The sequence below is a fragment of the Dermacentor albipictus genome, chromosome 1 (assembly GCF_038994185.2).
Source record: "Dermacentor albipictus isolate Rhodes 1998 colony chromosome 1, USDA_Dalb.pri_finalv2, whole genome shotgun sequence".
NCBI lineage: Eukaryota > Metazoa > Arthropoda > Arachnida > Ixodida > Ixodidae > Dermacentor > Dermacentor albipictus.
Window position 1 is genome coordinate 133,073,376 of NC_091821.1, and position 19,733 is coordinate 133,093,108.

At 46.3% G+C, this 19,733-nt stretch overlaps 1 protein-coding gene across 8 annotated transcripts in view; it reads right to left on the reverse strand.

Moving 5' to 3' along the window:
* Positions 1-19,733, reverse strand: part of nenya — an 80,319-nt gene that overhangs the window by 13,748 nt on the left and 46,838 nt on the right. For 3 of the 8 annotated variants that reach the window (XM_065424513.1, XM_065424514.1, XM_065424515.1), the window contains 5 exons: positions 15,711-15,801; positions 14,467-14,497; positions 4,528-4,596; positions 4,423-4,469; positions 4,326-4,357 (listed from right to left, as the gene is read on the reverse strand). In XM_065424513.1, the coding sequence (XP_065280585.1) occupies positions 4,326-4,357; positions 4,423-4,469; positions 4,528-4,596; positions 14,467-14,497; positions 15,711-15,801 (270 nt within the window). Of the gene's footprint in view, positions 1-4,325; positions 4,377-4,422; positions 4,470-4,527; positions 4,597-14,466; positions 14,498-15,705; positions 15,802-19,733 lie in introns of those variants that run through there. The other 5 variants (XR_010562602.1, XR_010562604.1, XR_010562605.1 and 2 more) reach the window with 5 other exon arrangements.

Consider the following 19,733-nt stretch of genomic DNA (forward strand, 5'->3'; position numbering starts at 1 on the left):
CCATGCTCTTAGAGTGGCTTGCCAAATTACTGCTTGTGCACAAGAGAAGACGACCCAGCTTTGCGGCCGCAACGGACGCTACGAAGGGCGTATACGCCTCGAAACGAGACGACAACGCGGCGGCTGGCCTGCCGCCAGGGACTCCCTGCTCCGATTGTAACAGGATGGACGGCAGGGCTGATATCTTCCATGTGCTCTGGCCATGCGACGCCCACCGGCAAGTGAGGCCCGGCACACAGCACCGTGTCATGTGCACAGCTATACGAACAGCGGACAGCGTGCACCGACCGGCAGCGACGAGCGAAAGGTGCTGCTTCGCGACGGAGATGGGAGAGGCAGTGCACCGCGTCTAGGCCTGAGGAAGGGTCAACAATTGCCGGTACTTGGGCCGGATTAAGCACCATCGCTGCCTGAATTCTTCACAGGAAGAGCGGAAAAAACACCGATCAAGAAAGGGATCGGGCAAGGAGACACAATCTATGCTATTCACTACGTGCCTAGAAGTGTTCGTTAAGAACCGAGGGGCCCGATTTTTATTAGTCATATCATAAGAAGCCAACAAACACTGACACAAAGGACAACATAGGGGAAATTACATGTGCTTAACAAATGAAATAAAGAAACGATAAATTAATGCAAATGAAAGTGGATGAAAAGACAACTTGCCGTAGGTGAGGAACGATCCCACAACATTCGCATTACGCGTGCGATGCTCTACCAATTGAGCTACCGCGGCGCCGTTTCCCCATCCACTTTCTTGGGTATTTATGTTTCCTAGTAGAACCCTGGGAGTGTTAGCCAGCGCCACAACCCACAAAACCTTGGTGGCGGATTTGGAACATCCTTTCTGCCGCAGGCGTCACGAGAACGTGATTATTATTATTACTATTTTTTTTTTTGATGAAGGCGACCGGTCAACAAGCCCACACATTCTACCTGAAGGCATCAATGTTGCCGGATTCGAGACTCTCGCGATGCAATGAACGAGAAGAAAGGGGGTTAACCGAGGGGCCCAATTTTTATTAGTCATATCATAAGAAGCCAACAAACACTGACACCAAGGACAACACAGGGGAAATTACTTGTGCTTAACAAATGAAATAAAGAAACGATAAATTAATGGAAATGAAAGTGGATGAAAAAACAACTTGCCGCAGGTGGGGAACGATCCCACAACCTTCGCATTACTACTAATTGAGCTACCGCGGCGCCGTTTCCACATCCACTTCCTTGGGTATTTATGTTTCTTAGTAGAAGGTTGTGGGATCGTTCCCCACCTACGGCAAGTTATTTTTTCATCCACTTTCATTTCCATTAATTTATCATTTCTTTATTTCATTTATTATGCACAAGTAAATACCCCTGTGTTGTCCTTGGTGTCAGTGTTTGTTGGCTTCTTATGATCGAAGTATTCGTTGTTAGACTGGGGAGGATTAGGAGTGAGGATCAACGGGGAGGCATCTCGGAAACCTACCATGTTCAGCAATGATGGGGATGACTTGCAACAAATTATTGAGACCTTAGCCGACAAAGTGCAAGAGTAGGTCTGAAGGTTAACATGCACAATACTAAAGGGCAAGAGAACGAGAATTCGTAATTGGCAGTCGGCCCCTAGAATCTGTGCAATAATACGTTTATCTATGCCAATTAATCACAAGGGACCCTGGTCATAAGAAGGAAATTTACAGAAGAAAATAAAAATCTGTTGGAGCACATATAGTAGGCATTCCAAGTTATGACTGGCAGCCTGTCGCTATCCTTGAAGAAGTGAACAGTCGATCATTGCATTCTAACGGTACTAAAGTATGGGGCAGAAACTTTTAGCTTAACAAAGAAGCTTGAGAACAAGTTAAGGACCGCGCAAAGAGCGATGGGACAAAAAAAAATTATAGGCGTAACGTTAAGAGCGAAGCAAACTGCGGTGTGGATTAGAGAGCAAACGAGGGTAGCCGATATTCTCGTTGATGTTAAGGATAAGAAATGAAGTTGGACAGGACACGGCAATGCGTTGCGCAGACGACTAACTGGTGGTCTGTTAATCTTATAGAACGGGTGTCAAGAGAAGGGAAATATAGTGTGGTACGGCAGGGAACTAGGTGGTGTGATGGAGTGAGAAAATTTTCTGGCATGGTATGGAGTCAGCTGGCAAAAAGACGGGTAATTGGAGGTCGCTGGGAGAGGCATTTGTCCTGCAGTGGACATAAATAGGTTGATGATGATGAAGCGTCACCGCTGTTGCAATAAACGTACATTCAACTCACGCCCGTGAACATACAGAAGATTGTGCGACTGTACATACGTATGTAGTACGTAGAAATTTCACGGTCGTGCCAGAAGGAACTTATCGCTGTTTCCCATAAGGTCCCCAAACCGTATCTCATGGTGCGCGCATGTACAAGCTTCGAAAGCATCTGGGGGAATCCCACCTTTGTCCCGTGTATACTATGACGATCACTATCGAAAGGGACCCCACGAAGACTTTCTTGCCATTTCGTTGGGGCGCGCCTGTCTCTTCCTGTCTGTTCAAGAAAGACGATGCACACAGACTTCCACGAATTCTTACTGGAGATTAATAACGTGTTTAAAACGCTGTGCTAACAAATGATTTGTGCTTGTCCAACATGGAAATCTTCACCAAGTTTTCGGGAGAGAACGTTGTTAAATTGAGGTTTGACCCCTATTAGAAAAATGTGCGCTACAGAAGTAATGTCCGCTTCGGACAGCTCCTTTAGAACAGTGTAGCCAACGACGCCAAGAGCTCTTTTCCGAGGCCATAAATAAAAACATTTTCCGTCGCTATCTCAAATGTACCGGTCAGTAAACTCGACGATCTCCGATAGGCTCAGGTAGAGTTACTGTAGTAAGCAAATATAGGTTATTGAACCTGCCCTGTCGAAGAGAGCTCATTCTCGAAATTTTTTGCAATAGTAAATTTTAATTTTTCATAATTCGACAACGTTTCATTGCACCATCGCTTTTAAAAAATGTAATTAGGTTGTTTTATTTCAAGGTTAACAGAACATTTAAGATTGCCTGTGGCAGATAGCATGATTCCATTCCTTCAGCTTACTGAGAGAGCTAGGCTAGCGGTACTTGCACGAGAAACCAAATTGTATAATGGACAATATTTCACTGATTAACTTTAACTAATTACTTTAGGGCACATATTAACATTTCCCAACTCCACCAGTTTCGAGGTATGCCTTCGCAAATTGTGTGATGAAATGCATTGGTGTTCCAGTAAATTTTATCCCGAAGTGCATAAAAATGCATTTTGTCAAAAAATGTAAGCGAAACAACAGTTCATCTGAACCGCGTTTGGCGGCGCTTACCACTAAATTGGTTGTCGTTTCATAATTCTTTACAAATGGATGTGCCCACAAAAGTCGCTGGCTTCAATTCGTAATTTGCAATATTTGCCCTAAAGCAATTGTTTGAAAAATTGATTAGCGAAATTTTGACAAGTCAATGATTCATTTGGATTTCATACAAGTGCTTTCAAACTCTTCTACTAATCCTGCTGAAGGATTAGAATTGTGCGATCTACCACAGACAATAATAAAAAAAGGTCATTACAAAGTAAAACACCTGCTATATTCAATATCCATTCTCTGTGTGAGTATCGGCTTTACTTTTCTTTGTAAAGAACCAGCGAGACTCGATTGAAAACAGCAGCTTTTTCCTAGGCGAACATATGCAAAGTGCCTTTAGTACATAATAAAAGCGGAAGCCGATTTCAAGGGAGAAACAAACATAAAGTAATGATAAATAAAGTAATCAAGAAAATTTGCAATCATGCACGCAGATAGACGGTGAGTGCGTAGGCAGGGGTGCCCCCCCCCCCCCCCCCCCCCCGCGCGCGAGGAATGTCGCGAGAAATTAGGAGCTTTCCGCGTCGCGACGTTAAATGGCACATTTGACAGAAGAGTGTGACGAACAGAGCGAATTTCGCCTTAAATCTGGAATGGTCGGACAGAGTCTGGCTGTTTGGCCGAGTGGCTCACTTAAGAACCGAACAAACTTTATTCAACAGCCGTTTTTGGTGCTGGGTTGATGGTGCAATAAGCCATTCGATTTGATAACTGTATCCACGCAAGTTATGCTCAAAGAGAAGCATAACGTAATATTCAACTGCGGAGTTCCGTACAAGAAAGCAGCGGAGGCTATAAAGCCTCAGCATTGTCAAGAACGTGGCTGCTGGGATCTTTGAGTGGTAAGCCAGTTATTTGCGGTTGTGCGAATCATTTGTGGCATGGAATACGAGTTAAAATCAGTGTTGCACACCTGCCTTTTTAGAGGAAATGGTGAAAGAGCACATTACTCACCCTTATCGATGGGTTAAAAGAGCTCTTCGAATCTGTGAACAAACGGAATATCTTTAGACAAGCATTGTGCTGCTAAGAGTGGATATAAAGTACATACTGCCACCAATTTCGTGTGGTGCGATTGCAGGAATACTCGTGTTATATCTGAAATAAGGAAACAAAATTCAGTTTCTTGATCCGTGCTCTGCGTACGTACACTCACCGTGACAAAGAATCGGTGCTCGGTGTCCGGAAGCAGCTGCTCATTGACGACTCAGAGTCTTGAATCGACCTGTAGGCACCAGAGGGGCTCGAGTATAGATCACGCGTTACACTTTTGTAATAAAGTCGCTGCTTTAATTATTGTAGGAATGTGCGAATAGTGATTTTTGAGATCGAATCGAAAAGAATCGAATAATGCCAGAAGCGACTCGATTATCGAATACTTTTTAAAATATTTTTTGAATAATGAATAGCCGTTATCACAATTAATATAAAAAACATGTTCGCAAGTTTATCAAGGTTAACAAGTTTCTGTCATTACATAGTACGCTACGCAGCGCTGTTTATTAAGAGCACAAATGAAGCATTAGGAGCAGACAAGCAGTTTCTTCGCATGCACAGGACTCTTCAAGTAGTGCGAATGATCGCTGCGCAGCCTGCAAAGTATGACTACCTAAGTGACGCGGCCTGCTCCACTACACAAGCTCTCATGTTTTATGTCTACACTATTCCTGCGGAGGTGAAAATTTACCATACTTTTGCTCCAATTTTATGTGTATTCAGGCGCAGTTCACGTCTAGAAATATCCACAAACTATTCGAAAAATATTCGCATTCACGAATAGTGCCTATTCTATTCGGATATAGGACACTATTCGATTCGCTATTCGAACATTCGCACACCACTGCTTTATTGTATACAGCCAGTGCTGACTACACGATCACCTTCTTTTAACCGTCTGCTGCAGGGTCATAGAAAAGCATAAAATAAGAGGCATGAGTGAGACAGCGGAGCAAGGGGAAACGCAATTGAGCGTCACGTGAAAGGGTGGTGCGGACCTGCCCAACGCCTCGACGTCACAAAGAAAGAGAAGAAACATTAGTCAACACGACTTTTAAAGACGTACACGATGTTGGAGGTCAGCAGTGAGCTGTCGCACATGGAGACTTTCATCTTGACATGAATAGGTGGACACTCCACCTACCACTATCGATGTGTCAATCTGGCATGGCATTTTCCTAGCCCGTATAAGTTTCTTATCACATTATTAAAAAACAGAGGAAACAAGAAAAGGACAGCTGCCCTGGCCGCACATTATTTGACGACCACCAAACAGATAGTACGGTAGAACGCTTGTCTATCCATGTTTCCTTAAATGTCAGTTTTTTTGTCATTTTAATCGTATTCTCTATCTTATTTTCTAAAGCGCCAGTTGTTTTCCTAATGTCTGCCTGGCATTGCTCAGTTACTGATTTTCCCGCATTTTCATTTTGTTCCTATTGTTTACTGCTACTTTTTCGTTGTATTTCTTTTCTTAAGCTTCTGGTACAAATTCTACGTACGCTGCTCAATGCTTGGCCGACGTGTCGCAGATGCTATGCGCCACTAAGACAGCAACGGTTCGTTGTCCTTGCTAAGTGACTGAGGCCAGCTGTCTCTCAGATTGTAGGAGGACTGTCTGCACGCAATCCATTTCCCGACCACGACTGTGTGCAAAGCGCAAGACTTAAAAAAATTATGGGATTTTACGTGCCAAAACCACTTTCTGATTGCGAGGCACGCCTTAGTGAGGGACTCCGGAAATTTCGACCACGTGGGGCTTTTTAACGTGCACCTAAATCTAAGTACACGGGTGTGTTTTCGCATCTCGCCCCCATCGAAATGCGGCCGGGATTCGAGCCCGCGACCTCGTGCTCAGCAGCCCAACACCATAGCCACTGATCAACCACGGCGGGTGCAAGCCTTTGCTGCGCGGTGCACGTTGTTAAGAATGGCGAGCCGCTAAACAAGATTGCCACCTTGCCACCCGATTACGACAAGGGGTGCAAGACGCGCATTCCGCTCCCTCTCCGTCACTGCAGCTAGGAGGCGTTCGAAGAAGCGGCCTTTGTGCTGAAAACCCGCTTCCTTCCTCCAGCCCCATCGACATTGTGACGGGACGAGTTCGGTGTGTGGACAATGATTCCAGAGTTCCCCAACGCGGAGCTGATTTGACACGCCTGGACAAGCTGCCGCGGGAACGACGTATTTTTGCGCTTCTCACGTTTCGGCAGACGCAAAACAACGAGCGACCCTCGAGCGGCGTCGATACTTTCCGGAACGGCACCCCCTTCAACGCCGTCGCTTGGGCTTCGGAATGTGTGTGCCTTTGTGTCTGTAAACTGATCAGCAGAGCAGCGGCGAGGTGGTGATGAGTAAACGAACAGTCGCCGCGTCGTAGGACCGGCGGATCGAGTGTATAAAAACTGTGGCTGTGCGAATGCTGAGAACACTTCTCTTGAACAGTCATGTTAGACTGAGTCACTTCTCTCATGCAGTCATGTTGGACTGATACTCTTTTTCTCAAGCAGTCATGTTAGACTGATTTAATTTCTGTAAATAAACCCTTTTTCCTCGTTCTCGATGGGAAACAGTTCTTCACTTCATCAACGATCTCAGCGTAAATAAGTTGGACGACGGCATGGGCCAGCTACCTACGAATTCATGCCGTACTCCAATCTTGGCAAAGGACCACGGACGATGGGATTGAGCCCCCAATCCTGACAACTGGCTGACAGCGGTGAGATGGACTTTGCGACATGGTGCTGTATCTGCGGTGAGTGCTTGGTTTTTGCTTTGACTCTCTAGGCTTCATTGTGTGGTTGTTCTGTTTAGAACAGTAGGGAAGCTAGATTGTTGTGTGTTAGCTAGGTTGTGTTTTCCTCGCTAGATTTAGAGAGCAGAATCAAGGCAGTAAAGCAGCAGTCATGGAGTTAAGGACACTGCTGAGAGACGAGTTGTTGATTGTTGGTGAGGAACTGGGCCTAGATGTACGCAAGGAAATGCTCAAATCGGTATTGGAGCTAATTTCCGAAAAGGCCAGTGAGGAAGAAATTGAAATGGGGTTTGAACTTCTGAAAAAGAGAGAAGAACGAGAGAGAAAAGAACAAGAGAAAGAGGAACGCGATAAAGATCGCGAGTTAAGAAAAATGCAACTGGAACTTGAAAGCAAACGTTTGGAGATGTCTCAAGGAAGTGAAGGCGCTCTGGGACGATCAAGTGAGGCAGAATCGTACCGCATGGACAGGCTATTAAAGCCATTTGAGGTCGGGACCGACATAGGCTTGTTCCTAAGCAATTTTGAAAGGACTTGCGAAAAGATGAACTTCGGCCCGAGTACATGGCCACAGCGGTTGCTGTCTATGTTGCCGTGTGAGGCGGCGGAAGTAATCGCCAGACTAAGTGTGCAGGATGCATATGATTATGCAAAAGTTAAGGCTAGTCTCCTGAAGAAATACCGCCTTTCAGCCGAAGCTTTTCGGCAAAGGTTTAGGAGCACAGGCAAGAAAGATAGCGAGGGCTATCCGGAGTTTGCATATAGCTTAAAGGCCAACCTAGTCGAGTGGCTTAAAAGCGCGGAAGCGTACGACAGCAGAGACATGATCATTGAATGCATGTGTCTAGAGCAGTTTTACAAAACCATCCCCCAAGCTGTGAAACTGTGGGTGCAAGACAGAGGTAATGTAAACACTGTGGAAAGGGCGGCTGAATTAGCCGAAGAGTACGCAACCCGTAGAAAATTGAACGCCGAGGAGGGAAACTGGGACGGTCGAAATGGACCGCGGAAACCATTTCCGTTCAAAAAGGGTGCGCAAACTAGACGATCCGAGCCTGTAGACATGGCGGAAAAGCCCGCAGAAAAGAGCGAGGAGAAACTTAACGGAGAAACCGCACAAAAAGAACAGAAAAGAAAATTCGAATCTGTTAGACCAATTCGCTGTTACAAATGCCACAAACTGGGACATATAGCTGTAAACTGCGAGAAGTCTAGCGTAGTTTTTTCCTACGTGGAGGAAAAAGATGAGAATATGGAACTTTTAAGTCCATATCTCCACGACCTGCAAGTTAATGGAAAACCATGCCGAGTGCTAAGAGACAGTGCCGCCACGCTGGACATTGTCCATCCGTCTTACGTGATGGTAGATGACTTCATCGGAGAAGTAGCATGGATAAAACAGGTTGTAGAAGAACACAGCGTGTGTCTGCCCATGGCCAAAGTCAAAATCAGTGGACCATTCGGGGAGCTAGAGACTGAGGCTGCAGTTTCCAAATTTTTGTCACTGCAGTATCCCTACATCTTTTCGAATCGTTCGAATCAGTTACTGCGTGACAGAGGGCTCAAACTGGGAGAGGGCATAGTACAGGCATTGACCCGAGGCCAAGCTCGTAAGATCGCGGCGCTTTCGGCTGAAAATGCTCAAGCTCCTCCAGCTGAAGCAGAAAAGGGGATAGCTTCAATACCCGAATCCGAGCTAGGCCCGAGGGACAAAAGAACAGTTGAGGGGAGCCTGCCAGTTGACCAGCTCAATGAGAGCGTAGCACTAGAGTGTCAGAGTTCTAGCCTGCAGGAAGAGCAAGCAGACGCGCTCACAAGCGAGACAGGGTCGTTATTATCACCGGCCTCAAAGAACTTTGATCAACTCTTACGCGTGGATAGAGAGTCACTGGCAGCTGAGCAAAAGAATGATGAGAGCTTAGCTAAATTACGTGACACAGCTAAAGAAGGCATTGCTAGGCGCAACGTAACGATACATGAGAGAGGAGGATTGTTGTATCGGCATTACAGAGATCGAAAGGGTAGGATTTTAGATCAGTTAGTCATACCTACTAAGTATAGGGAGGACCTTTTGAGTCTTTGTCATGGAAATGGGTGGTCCGGCCACCTAGGCATAAACAAATCAAAGGAAAGATTGCTTATGGAATACTACTGGCCTGGCTGTTTCAAAGATGTAGAAAACTTTGTAAGATCATGCGACGCCTGCCAGCGTTCTGGTAAACCAGGAGAGACTTGGAAAGCTCCACTGAAGGTAGTGCCCTTAATAACAGAGCCTTTCAGACGACTTGTAATAGATACGGTGGGGCCTCTTCCAAAAACAAAATCAGGCTACAGGTACTTGTTTACCATGCTGTGTCCGGCTACCAAGTTTCCAGAAGCAATCCCTTTGAAAGAGCTCAGCTCCACCGAAGTAGTAGACGCGCTTTTGACAGTGTTTGCACGAGTTGGGTTTCCAGCCGAAATTCAGGCAGATCAAGGGTCAGTATTCACGAGCGCACTGACTTCCACATTCTTGCAAAAGTGCGGGGTAAAGTTAATACACAGTTCTGTCTATCACCCTCAGTCAAACAGTGTAGAGAGGTGGCATTCGGTGCTTAAGCGAGTTTTGCGTGCGCTCTGTTACGAGCACAAGGAGGACTGGGAGAACTGTCTGCCGGCAACTTTGTTTGCTTTGCGAACGGTTCCACATGAGGCGACAGGGTTCTCACCAGCAGAACTAGTGTATGGGAGGACACTCCGGTCTCCACTGAGAATGTTAAGAGATGTGGGAGGAAAGAGGGGAGAGTCCAACCGTGGTTGAATACGTGCTAAATTTACTGGAGCGGCTAAGCGCAACCCAAGAACTAGTCGGAAAGAACATGGCACTAGCTCAAAAGAACGCCAAATTCTATTACGACAAGAATGCGAGGCTTCGTACGTTTAACGCCGGAGACCAGGTAATGATCCTCAAACCTTCAAGAAAGAACAAGCTTGAAGTTCACTGGGACGGGCCCGTTAAAGTGTTGCACAAATTTTCAGATACCAACTATGCTTTGAGAATGCCCGGTCGCAGGAAGGAAGTGAGGATATATCACTGTAATTTGATGAAGCCGTATGTAGAGCGGAGCGGAGTCGTTAACTATACCGTCAAAGAGCCGGATGGCATTGGTACCAAGTTTAAGGAGTATAGGACGACCTCCAACTCTGAAATCGGCCTAGAAGAAGTAGTAGAACACTCGGTAAGCTCGCATGCTCTAAGACCCGAGCAGCTAGATGAGCTAAAAGGGGTGTTAGGGGAATATATCGACAGATTCAGCGATCGGCCGGGTAGAACCGAACTGATAACGCATGAAATTGAGCTGACCTCTACCGAACCAGTAAGATCAAAACCTTACAGGGTGTCTCCAAGACAGAGAGAGATTATGGAGGCAGAGATACAGCGCATGCTAGAGTTGGGAGTTATTGAGCCCGCTGAGAGTGACTACACGTCACCGCTAATACTCGTAGAAACCCCTAACAAGGACCCTCGTCCGTGTGTTGACTACAGGAAGTTAAATGCCATCACTAGGGATCAGCTGTACCGATACCCAACATTGAGGAACGAATTGAAAGAGTTAGCGCTGCTAAATACATTTCAACTATAGATCTCGTGCGGGGGTACTGGCAAGTTCCCCTTTCAGAAAGTGCCAGCCGCTATGCCGCATTCATCTCGCCTGTAGGCACTTTTCGCCCTCTCGCACTCAGCTTCGGGCTGAAGAACGCGCCGTTTAGCTTCTCTAAGTTAATGGATATTGTCCTAAAGGACTTGCAGGAGTTCGCCTTACCTTATCTTGATGATGTGGCCATTTTTTCGGACAGCTGGGAACAACACGTATCGCACCTCAAACAGGTGTTCTCACGGTTGAGGGAAGCCGGCTTAACGATGAAAGCGGAAAAGTGTAGGTTTGGTTGTTCGCAGGTTACTTATCTGGGCCATGTTGTCGGTCAGGACATGAGACGGCCGGCTGAGCTGAAGATAGCTACGATTGGAGAATTTTCTCAGCCGCGCACGAAAACGGACCTTCGTTCATTTTTGGGACTTGTGGTGTACTGTCAACGGTACATTCCGAATTACTCGCAATTGGCAAGTCCATTAACAGACGCCCTCCGAAAGGGAGCACCGAGTAACGTACACTGGGATAAGGACAAAGAGAACGCTTTCCAAAGTTTGAAAACGCTATTGGTTTCTCGCCCTGTGCTTCGCGCGCCAGACTACACAAAGGAATTCATAGTTCAATGCGACGCAAGCGACAGAGGTATGGGCGTGGTACTTAGTCAGGTCGGCGACGATAACGAGGAGCATCCTATCCTCTATGCCAGCCGTAAACTAAATGTAAGGGAGGAAGCCTACAGCGCTTCAGAGAAGGAATGCGCTTGTTTGGTTTGGGCCGCCCAGAAGTTGTCGTGTTACTTGTACGGAGCGAAGTTCATCTTCGAGACCGACCACTGTCCTCTGACGTGGCTCAATCAAATGTCACACAAAAACGGCCGCTTGCTCCGATGGAGCCTCACTCTCCAAGAGTACAACTTCTCCGTTAGATATAAGAAGGGAAAGTTGCATAGCAATGCGGATGGTTTGAGCAGGCTAATTTGAATTCTGCGTTTGAGGGTCCCGCCTAAATTTTGGGGTTACTAGTGTTAGCTTTTCTTTAGGCGAAGAAAATCCCCTCTCATTCAGCAGAATTCCCTCCAATAATTGCTGAATGTGTCAGCAGGAATTTGCTTCAGAAATTGGCATAGCGAAATGCAGCATTTTTTGTTTGCTTCTGCACTTATGTTGTTGTTGTTTTTTTTGAAGCCTAGCGAGTCTAAAGTGATAGCCAATGCACGCCATCTCGGCGCAGAGCCGTGTTGTGGGGTTCATTTTGCAGTTGCCTGTCCTTGTTGGATGTTTTGGGGCGGTGACATCAATGCACAAATGGTCGCTGCGAGCCAAGACATCAATCCCCCCCTGACCAGCAGCCGTTCTCTTCCTGCCTAGCGGTTGTCAGCGCTAGACAGTCGAGATTTTTCGGGCCATGGAGGCGCTGTTAAGAATGGCGAGCCGCTAAGCAAGATTGCCACCTTGCCACCCGATTACGACAAGGGGTGCAAGACGCGCATTCCGCTCCCTCTCCGTCACTGCAGCTAGGAGGCGTTCGAAGAAGCGGCCTTTGTGCTGAAAACCCGCTTCCTTCCTCCAGCCCCATCGACATTGTGACGGGACGAGTTCGGTGTGTGGACAATGATTCCAGAGTTCCCCAACGCGGAGCTGATTTGACACGCCTGGACAAGCTGCCGCGGGAACGACGTATTTTTGCGCTTCTCACGTTTCGGCAGACGCAAAACAACGAGCGACCCTCGAGCGGCGTCGATACTTTCCGGAACGGCACCCCCTTCAACGCCGTCGCTTGGGCTTCGGAATGTGTGTGCCTTTGTGTCTGTAAACTGATCAGCAGAGCAGCGGCGAGGTGGTGATGAGTAAACGAACAGTCGCCGCGTGGTAGGACCGGCGGATCGAGTGTATAAAAACTGTGGCTGTGCGAATGCTGAGAACACTTCTCTTGAACAGTCATGTTAGACTGAGTCACTTCTCTCATGCAGTCATGTTGGACTGATACTCTTTTTCTCAAGCAGTCATGTTAGACTGATTTAATTTCTGTAAATAAACCCTTTTTCCTCGTTCTCGATGGGAAACAGTTCTTCACTTCATCAACGATCTCAGTGTAAATAAGTTGGACGACGGCATGGGCCAGCTACCTACGAATTCATGCCGTACTCCAATCTTGGCAAAGGACAACGGACGATGGGATTGAGCCCCCAATCCTGACAACGTACGCCAGTCGCTGAGTGCGCGGTACCACGCAAGTTCACCAACACAGAGCAAACGTTTGGAAGGCAAGAACACTCAAGCGCGGTATGTGTTCTCAAACGTCCCAGCAGAACGTGGGAGCGGCCCTCTGCGCCACAGTCGCGTATCTCGGGACTCTTAACAATGTTTTTCCATTCATCCATCCATCCCAGCAGAATCCTCTACCAAAGTCTGCCACGTGTGCGTCAGCGCACGTTTTATCTGCTCAAGTCGCGACAGTTCGAGCATGCGGGAGGACTACACCATATATAGTGCCACACTAGGCCGATGCGAAGGTTTCCCAATTACCCGCCGCGGTTGCTCAGTGGCTATGGTGTTAGGCTGCTGAGCACGAGGTCGCGGGATCGAATCCCGGCCACGGCGGCCGCATTTCGATGGGGGCGAAATGCGAAAACACCCGTGTGCTTAGATTTAGGTGCACGTTAAAGAACCCCAGGTGGTCAAAATTTCCGGAGTCCCCAAATACGGCGTGCCTCATAATCAGAAAGTAGTTTTGGCACGTAAAACCCCATATATTATTATTATTTATTAAGGCTTCCCAATTCTAAACTGAGCTTTATGGAATCGAGCTGGTGTGGCCGCTACAAAGGACGAACCTTGTTTGCAATAAAAAATCTAGCTATACGTTATTCTTCCAATATGATCTCTTTTAGAGAGCTGACGTGCATATTCTTGTGATTGCGCGCTCAGGGCCGCGGTTTCAGAGCCACTGGCCAGCTGAGGTTCTTGGCGGCGACACAGGGTGCAAGAGCCACTCAAGAGACAACCCAAAGCGCCAGACCAACTGCGGCTTCCTGGTCGCCGCTCCTCGCGGCACAGCGGCGCAGCCATGCAGCCGGCGTCCCCACAGCGTAGAACATAAAAGTCGCGTGTGGGCTGCTTTTGCGGACGCGGAAATAAAACAGCCCAACAGATTATCTGTCACGCTATTGTGAGTGCGTAGCAGGAGCCACTCGAAGGCTTCACCCGAAGCATTCACGCAGGATTCACCCCGTGCGACCAGTTTACACTCCTTGAGAATGTGCTGAGGACATAGCGCACGGTCTGGTCAAGAATAGTCAATGGCTTATAGCTGCGATAGCATCCTCAGTTCAGACGACCTGTACACAAAATGGCCCTTTCTGAATGGTTCCTTACGTCCTCTTTGCTTACCCCGTAAAAAAAAAAACATAAAGAAAGAAGAGATAAAGTAAACGTGAATGCGAACATCCTCTGGAATGGTAACGCTCACGGAAGAGCTGCTGGAAGGCTTGGAACGCGTATAGTGTTTCCGAAGATAAATAAATAAATAAATAAATAAATAAATAAATAAATAAATAAATAAATAAATGGGCGAACTTTTTTTTTAATGTTCCGTTTTTCTATAGCTATATGTACATATAATTATTAGGTACTTGATGTGTGGAATCGTGTTAAAACTGAATTAACATTATAACGCTAAGAGATTCGTCTGACGAAGGAGCCGGTTTTCTCACCTGCGGCGGTCAGCGTTTGCTGTTGAAAAGCCTGGAGGAGGAGAAAAAGAAAACGAGGAAGTTGTTGCAATGTAGTAGAATACCGCAATTTCCAATGGCTCGTCACCTTGTACGCAAGACCTACTACTCGTTAAGCTTATGCTCCTCTGGACAAAGCGCGGCGCCAAGTCGACTGAGCCAGTTTTGCGATGTTTGCATTTTTTTTTCTGTTATGCGCCTGTTTTGCAAATGGTATGACTACATGCCGATCGCGAGCCAAATTTCCCTTCGTTCCAGGTTCTTACACGTCGCAGCAGTTAAGGCTGGTGACCTCACATGTAGAATTAGTTCCTCGCAGCTGATTCCACTTTGTTTTAGCTTTGAGGCCAGATGGTGTTTAACCGTCCTTTAGAGCCAACCAGAGAGGCAGACCGACGGAATTCGCCCGCGGTAGATTCGCCATGTGCGTCCAGAACAGAACTGTGGGTGTCTGACAGCGCGCACCTTGATTATTGTGAACCCATTACGACATGGCGCACGCGGTGCTCTCTGGTTTCGTTCAATAAGCTGTGGTACTAAGACAAGTAGCGTGTTACTCTAAGAACTGCCTTGCAGCAAGGTTGCTAGCTCAAGAACGGGAATCCATAAGTCACCGTCTTTTCGCTGGCGATGCTCGCGATCCAAGCTACGGACCATACTGCTCAAGAGTATACGTTTCCACACGAGAACGACGACGCGAATTGCTAAGCACAAATCGGCACAGAAAGAGCACGAGTAGCAAATTCTAGCGTTCTGCTGGCGCGCAATGCATGTCTTCCCATAAATGGCCACGATTCACGTACGCATATACCGTACATTTTTTCTAGTTTTCTTTTAAAAGATGTTGAAAATGAGAGAATTCGGAAAATTCACTGGATATTAATTTTCGACGGCTACAACTGCCATATTCGTTTTATAGGGAAAGTAAACGTATTTCTTTTTCGCGAAACTATATATACCTCCAGAATTGTGCTCCTGGCTTGAAAATTTGCAACGTTCGCAAATTTCGTCAAAGTCCTAGATGCATGGTGACCCTCATCATTTGTTCGATCTGCCCATGGAGTTTCACAAATGACCGTGACTAAAGTCGCGATTGAACAGTGTTTCTTTCTTTCCCCCTTGTTTCCTTTCTTCCCGCGCGATATAACATGCTTGGACTAAGAACGCCTACATGCTGTACAGCCGCAACATCACTCAGACATGCAAGGAGATTGGGCGTGCCTTACGGAGGGGTGGTGTGACTGCTCCGACGATAGCGCGGCCACGGTGTCGGCCGTCATCATCGTAGGCGTGCTGACTTCTCTGCTGGGATATGCCCTGCGGTGGTCGTTAGGTAACCTGTCAAACGCCGCGCACACACAGCGGAGTAGCTTGCAGTGTTGCAAGAGCGCGCTCGCACCATCAGACCGTTTTGCTGCTTACAATGAGGGACCCTTGTTCCGGCTTGTACCACAGAAAATAGAGCGCACACGAAAGACAGTGGCGACACACTATCGCAAACAGCGCGAAAACAGGACTAATATCAAGGGAACCGCAATTGTGCGACAATACGAAACCCCGCAAGTTTTCAACAGTTTTCATCTGCAAATAATCGCAAATGCACAAATTAATTTCGCCCTATATAAAACAGGGAGAATTATAAACGTCTGTGCTTGAGGCATAATAACCTTTTATGTTATCGGCTATGTATGAAAGGACGTCTCACTAAGTGGAGCTAATTTGAAAAGCGTTTCTTTAACGCGAAAGCGTCAAATGGCCCATTGAGCGCAAAAGCCGGCGTCTGTCGTCTGTAGCAGCCCAACGGCACCTAAAAAGGCGCACTTCCATTGGCTGCGACGCCACGTCACGAGCGCGCCTTGACGGAGCAGAGTGGGCGAAAGGGGCCGCCTGCTGCCGCGAAAGCGCGCCACGTGTTGCGTGAGGGAGGAGGGCACCGCCGCAACGCCACGTCACCCTCGCTCTCGAAGTCCAGCGCGCAGTCCGTATCTCTATATCACCTCCCACTGGGTTCTGTTGCGCCAACACCACCTAGGCCTTTTCACTCCGATCCATGACGTCATCTTACCTGGCCCGACTGTAGCAGAATCTAATGGGTAGGCTCCCGAGTAGGCAACGGTGATTTTTACGTTACCGCTTTCATCACGCCAGCCTTGCCAAAGGAAATTTCGGGTCAGTTAGTGTGACTTCATGGATCGGAGTAAACAGAACTTCTGCTGTTTATTTGTTGTTGGCTGCACGCGCCTGCCGACCGACGGCTGCTGCTTCTTCCTCGGTCGTCTCTAGACCGCAGGCTGCTGATGCTACTTGCTCGCTACGGCAGTACGTACCGCTGTGATGCATTACTCGCAGCGCAAAACTCGAAGGGCCGCACAGCTCCGTTCAAGTGGACATAAATGCTTTCTCCTGCACAATTCATAAGTGCTTAGGAGTCCTCGGATTTGTTTTTTAGCATAACAGACTGATAGTTACACGGGACCGCAAGTTCCTCAGCGGCCGCAGGCTCACTGCTACCAAGGCGGGTGAAAAATCGTCTATATACTGTTTACAGGTGCCTTAACGTAATGCTAGTCTTTTCTTTTTCGTAGCTGTCCTAAGCGTTTCAAGTCGAGTTTTGTAGCCATGTTCTAGACATCGTCAAGGTTCCGAGGCACCTGCTTTTGTTAATCACAACCATATGGGGCCAGCAGATGGCTTGCTTCACACACACACACATATATATATATATATATATATATATATATATATATATATATATATATATATATATATATATATATATATATATATATATATATATATATATATATATATATATATATATATATCATCAGCCTGGTTACGCCCACAGCAGGGCAAAGGCCTCTCCCATAGTTCTCCAACTACCCCGGTCATGTACTAATTGTGCCCATGTTGTGCCTGCAAACTCCTTAATCTCATCCGCCCACCTAACTTTCTGCCGCCCGCTGCTACGCTTCCCTTCCCTTGGAATCCAGTTTGTAACCCTTAATGAGCATCGGTTGTCTTCCCTCCTCATTACATGTCCTGCCCATGCCCATTTCTTTTTCTTGATTTCAACTAAGCTGTCATTAAGTCGCGTTTGTTCCCTCACCCTATCAGCTCATTTCTTATCCCATAACGTTACACCCATCATTCTTCTTTCCATAGCTCGTTGCGTCGTCTTCAATTTAAGTAGAACCCTTTTCGTAAGCCTCCAGGTTTCTGCCCCGTACGTGAGTACTGGTAAGACACAGCTGTTATACACTTTTCTCTTGAGGGATAATGTCAACCTGCTGTTCATGATCTGAGAATGCCTGCCAAACGCACCTTAGCCCATTCTTATTCTTCTGATTATTTCAGTCTCATGATCCGGATCCGTGGTCACTACCTGCCCTAAGTAGATGTATTCCCTTACCACTTCCAGTGCCTCGCTACTATCTTAAACTGCTGTTCTCTTCCCGAGACTGTTAAACATTACTTTAGTTTTCTGCAGATTAATTTTTAGACCCACCCTTCTGCTTTGCCTCTTCAGGTCAGTGAGCATGCATTGCAGTTGGTCCCCTGAGTTACTAAGCAAGGCAATATCATCAGCGAATCGCAAGTTACTAAGGTATTCTCCATTAACTCTTATCCCCAATTCTTCCCAATCCAGGTCTCTGAATACCTCCTGTAAACACGCTGTGAATACCATTGGAGAGATCGTATCTTCCTGCCTGAGGCCTTTCTTTATTGGGATTTTGTTGCTTTCTTTATGGAGGACTACGGTGGCTTTGGAGTCGATATAGATATTTTTCAGTATTTTTACATACGGCTGGTCTACACCCTGATTCCGTAACGCCTGCACGACTGCTGATGTTTCGACTGAATCAAACGCTTTCTCGTAATCAATGAAAGCTATATATAACGGTTGGTTATGTTCCGCACATTTCTCTATCACCTGATTGATAGTGTGAATATGGTCTACTGTTGAGTACCCTTCACGAAATCCTGCCTGGTCCTTTGCTTGACAGTAGTCTAAGGTGTTCCTGATTCTATTTGCGGTTACATTAGTAAATACTTTGTAGGCAACGGACAGTAAGCTGATCGGTCCATAATTTTTCAAGTCTTTGGCATCCCCTTTCTTATGGATTAGGATTATGCTGGCGTTCTTCCAAGATTCCGGTACGCTCGAAGTCATGAGGCATTGCGTATACAGGATGGCCAGTTTTTCTAGAACAATCTGCCCACCATCCTTCAACAAATCCGTTGTTACCTGATCCTCCCCAGCTGTCTTCCCCCTTCGCATAGCTCCCAAGGCTTTCTTTACTTCTTCCAGCGTTACTTGTGGGATGTCAAATTCCTCTAGACTATTCTCTCTTCCATTATCGTCGTGGGTGCCACTGGTACTGTATAAATCTCTATAAAACTCCTCAGCCACTTGAACTATCTCATCCATATTAGTAATGATATTGCCGGCTTTGTCTCTTAACGCATACATCTGATTCTTGCCTATTCCTATTTTCTTCTTCACTGCTTTTAGGCTTCCTCCGTCCCTGAGAGCTTGTTCAATTCTATCCATATTATACTGCCTTATGTCAGCTGTCTTACGCTTGTTGATTAACTTGGAAAGTTCTGCCTGTTCTATTCTAGCTGTAGGGTTAGAGGCTTTCATACATTGGCGTTTGAATATATATATATATATATATATATATATATATATATATATATATATATATATATATATATATATATATATATATATATATATATATATATATATATATATATATATATATATATGCACCGAGCATAGGGGATCCATGGAATGCTAAGCAGCCAGACATGGAGCGAAGCCACATTACCTGTTCATACCAATTTACAGCAATAGCTCTTCTAATTGGCTTCTTTGTTTCTTTTAGTTTTCATTTAATTTCAGCTTGAAAGTATTACTGGTGCCAAACATTTACAGGGTGTGGTTTCCACGAAAGAGTAGAAAGTGGGTGGCTTCCCATGCAGCTTGCCCATAACAGCTTGCATGTAGACATAGCTGATTAAGGATATTGGCTTAAGCTCAGGCCATATGTGAGTAGGACTGCAATTATATTGCTAAGCAGCTTACATTACCATGTTTACTAAATTCCTACGCGCACTTATTTTTTCTGTAAAGGTTAACTAAAGATGACGTGTGCATTATAATAGTGTACAAATTATAAAACTGCCATAGGTTACATTCATATTGCACCTCCAGTGGCCTTAGAGCTTAAAATGTCTTT